The 1432-nt window shown below is 41.5% G+C and overlaps 1 protein-coding gene across 1 annotated transcript; it reads left to right on the forward strand.

The window, feature by feature from the left end:
• The first annotated feature begins 6 nt into the window (after window positions 1–6).
• Window positions 7–1239, forward strand: Tom70 (translocase of outer membrane 70). Its single transcript, XM_065316622.1, has 3 exons — window positions 7–692; window positions 746–966; window positions 1026–1239. Exons 1-3 carry the CDS (start codon window positions 42–44, stop codon window positions 1186–1188), a joined length of 1035 nt encoding a protein of 344 aa, XP_065172694.1. The 5' UTR covers window positions 7–41; the 3' UTR covers window positions 1189–1239.
• The last annotated feature ends 193 nt before the right edge of the window (window positions 1240–1432 follow it).

The raw sequence follows: 1432 nt of genomic DNA on the forward strand, positions 1-1432 counted from the left end.
AAAAACCCGTCCTGACAAGCAAACAATTCATCAAGACTTACATGCTGTCCTTTTCCGAAGACCCCGTCTATAAACTCCTAACAAACACAGACAAAACACTATCCGATGGCGAATTAAAAGGTTTCCTCAAAGCAAAGTCGTATTTCAACAAAGGTGACTATGAGAAAATAATCCCTGCATGCACGGAGGAAATAGAATCAAGCGAAGCTGAAGGTGGTTATCATTTTGAGGCGCTGTCATTACGCGCGGCATTTTATTTACTTTCCGGTTGTCAAAAGGAGTGCATGGATGACATGAGCGCCATTATCAATAATAAAGACGTGGATGTGAAGATCAAGGTGAATTCATTGATCAAACGCGCGTCGTTGCATATACAACTGGGTGATATGGAGAAATGCATGGCTGATTTTGAAAAAGCGGCGAAGCTGGGCCCGGAGATTGCTGATGTGTATCATCATCGCGGGCAGATTTATTTGTTGATGGAGCGCACGCAGGAGGCGCGCGCAGATTTCGAGAAAGCCGTCGCACTTAACCCCAATTTTGCGATTGCAGTAGTTCAGAAAAACTACGCGGATTATCGCAGCGCGCTGGCGAAACAAGACGTGCAGGAGTTGTTGGAGAATGTGGTGAATTTCCGCAAGGCTATTGAGAAATTTAAGGACTTTTCAGAGGCTTACGTCTTATTCGGACAGGTAAAACATTAAAAAATGCATTTTTGAAGTTTTTTTAAATTTATTTTGAACAGGTTTTGGCTGAGAGGCAGGATTATGCCGAAGCAGACAAAATGTACGAGACAGCGTTGATTGTAGATCCGGAAAATGCGCCGATTCTTGTCCATCGAGGTATGCTCGAGCTGCAATGGCATGGGAATGTTGAAAAAGGCGTGGAATACATGCAGAAAGCCATCAAATTGGACGATAGATGTGGTTTTGCGTATGAAACACTCGCTACAGTCGAAGTTCAACGGTAATTTTATTAAAAAAACAATTATGCGATGTTTTTGTTGATATTTTTAATGTTTCCAGGGGGAATTTAATTCTCGCTGTGGATTTGTTCAACAAAGCGATTGATTTAGCAAGGACTGAGATTGAAATGACGCATTTATTCTCGCTGCGTGATGCCGCAGTAGCGCAGTTAAAGGTTTGCACGAGATTGAACATTGGCCCGACGCTGGGCATGCAGGCATAAATATTATTCTAAACTGTTAGCGATTGTGGACGAGAATGCCAAAAACGAAAACGAAAATTTTGAAATTTATGCGCATAACCTACAAGCGAGTGTAGTATTAACGGTCGGAACGAGGTGAAATCGATTGGGGACGACGAAATCAGCTGTATACAAATGTAAAATGTACATATTTTCACAGGTTTTCAATTAGTTGTAAATTCACATTTATGCATTGCTGGCTCACATCCTATTTAAATATAAATTC

This window comes from Atheta coriaria, unplaced genomic scaffold (assembly GCF_025399875.1).
Source record: "Atheta coriaria isolate IRGN ID8LTWV9N9 unplaced genomic scaffold, Caltech_Dcor_3.1 contig_73_pilon, whole genome shotgun sequence".
Classification (NCBI taxonomy): domain Eukaryota; kingdom Metazoa; phylum Arthropoda; class Insecta; order Coleoptera; family Staphylinidae; genus Dalotia; species Dalotia coriaria.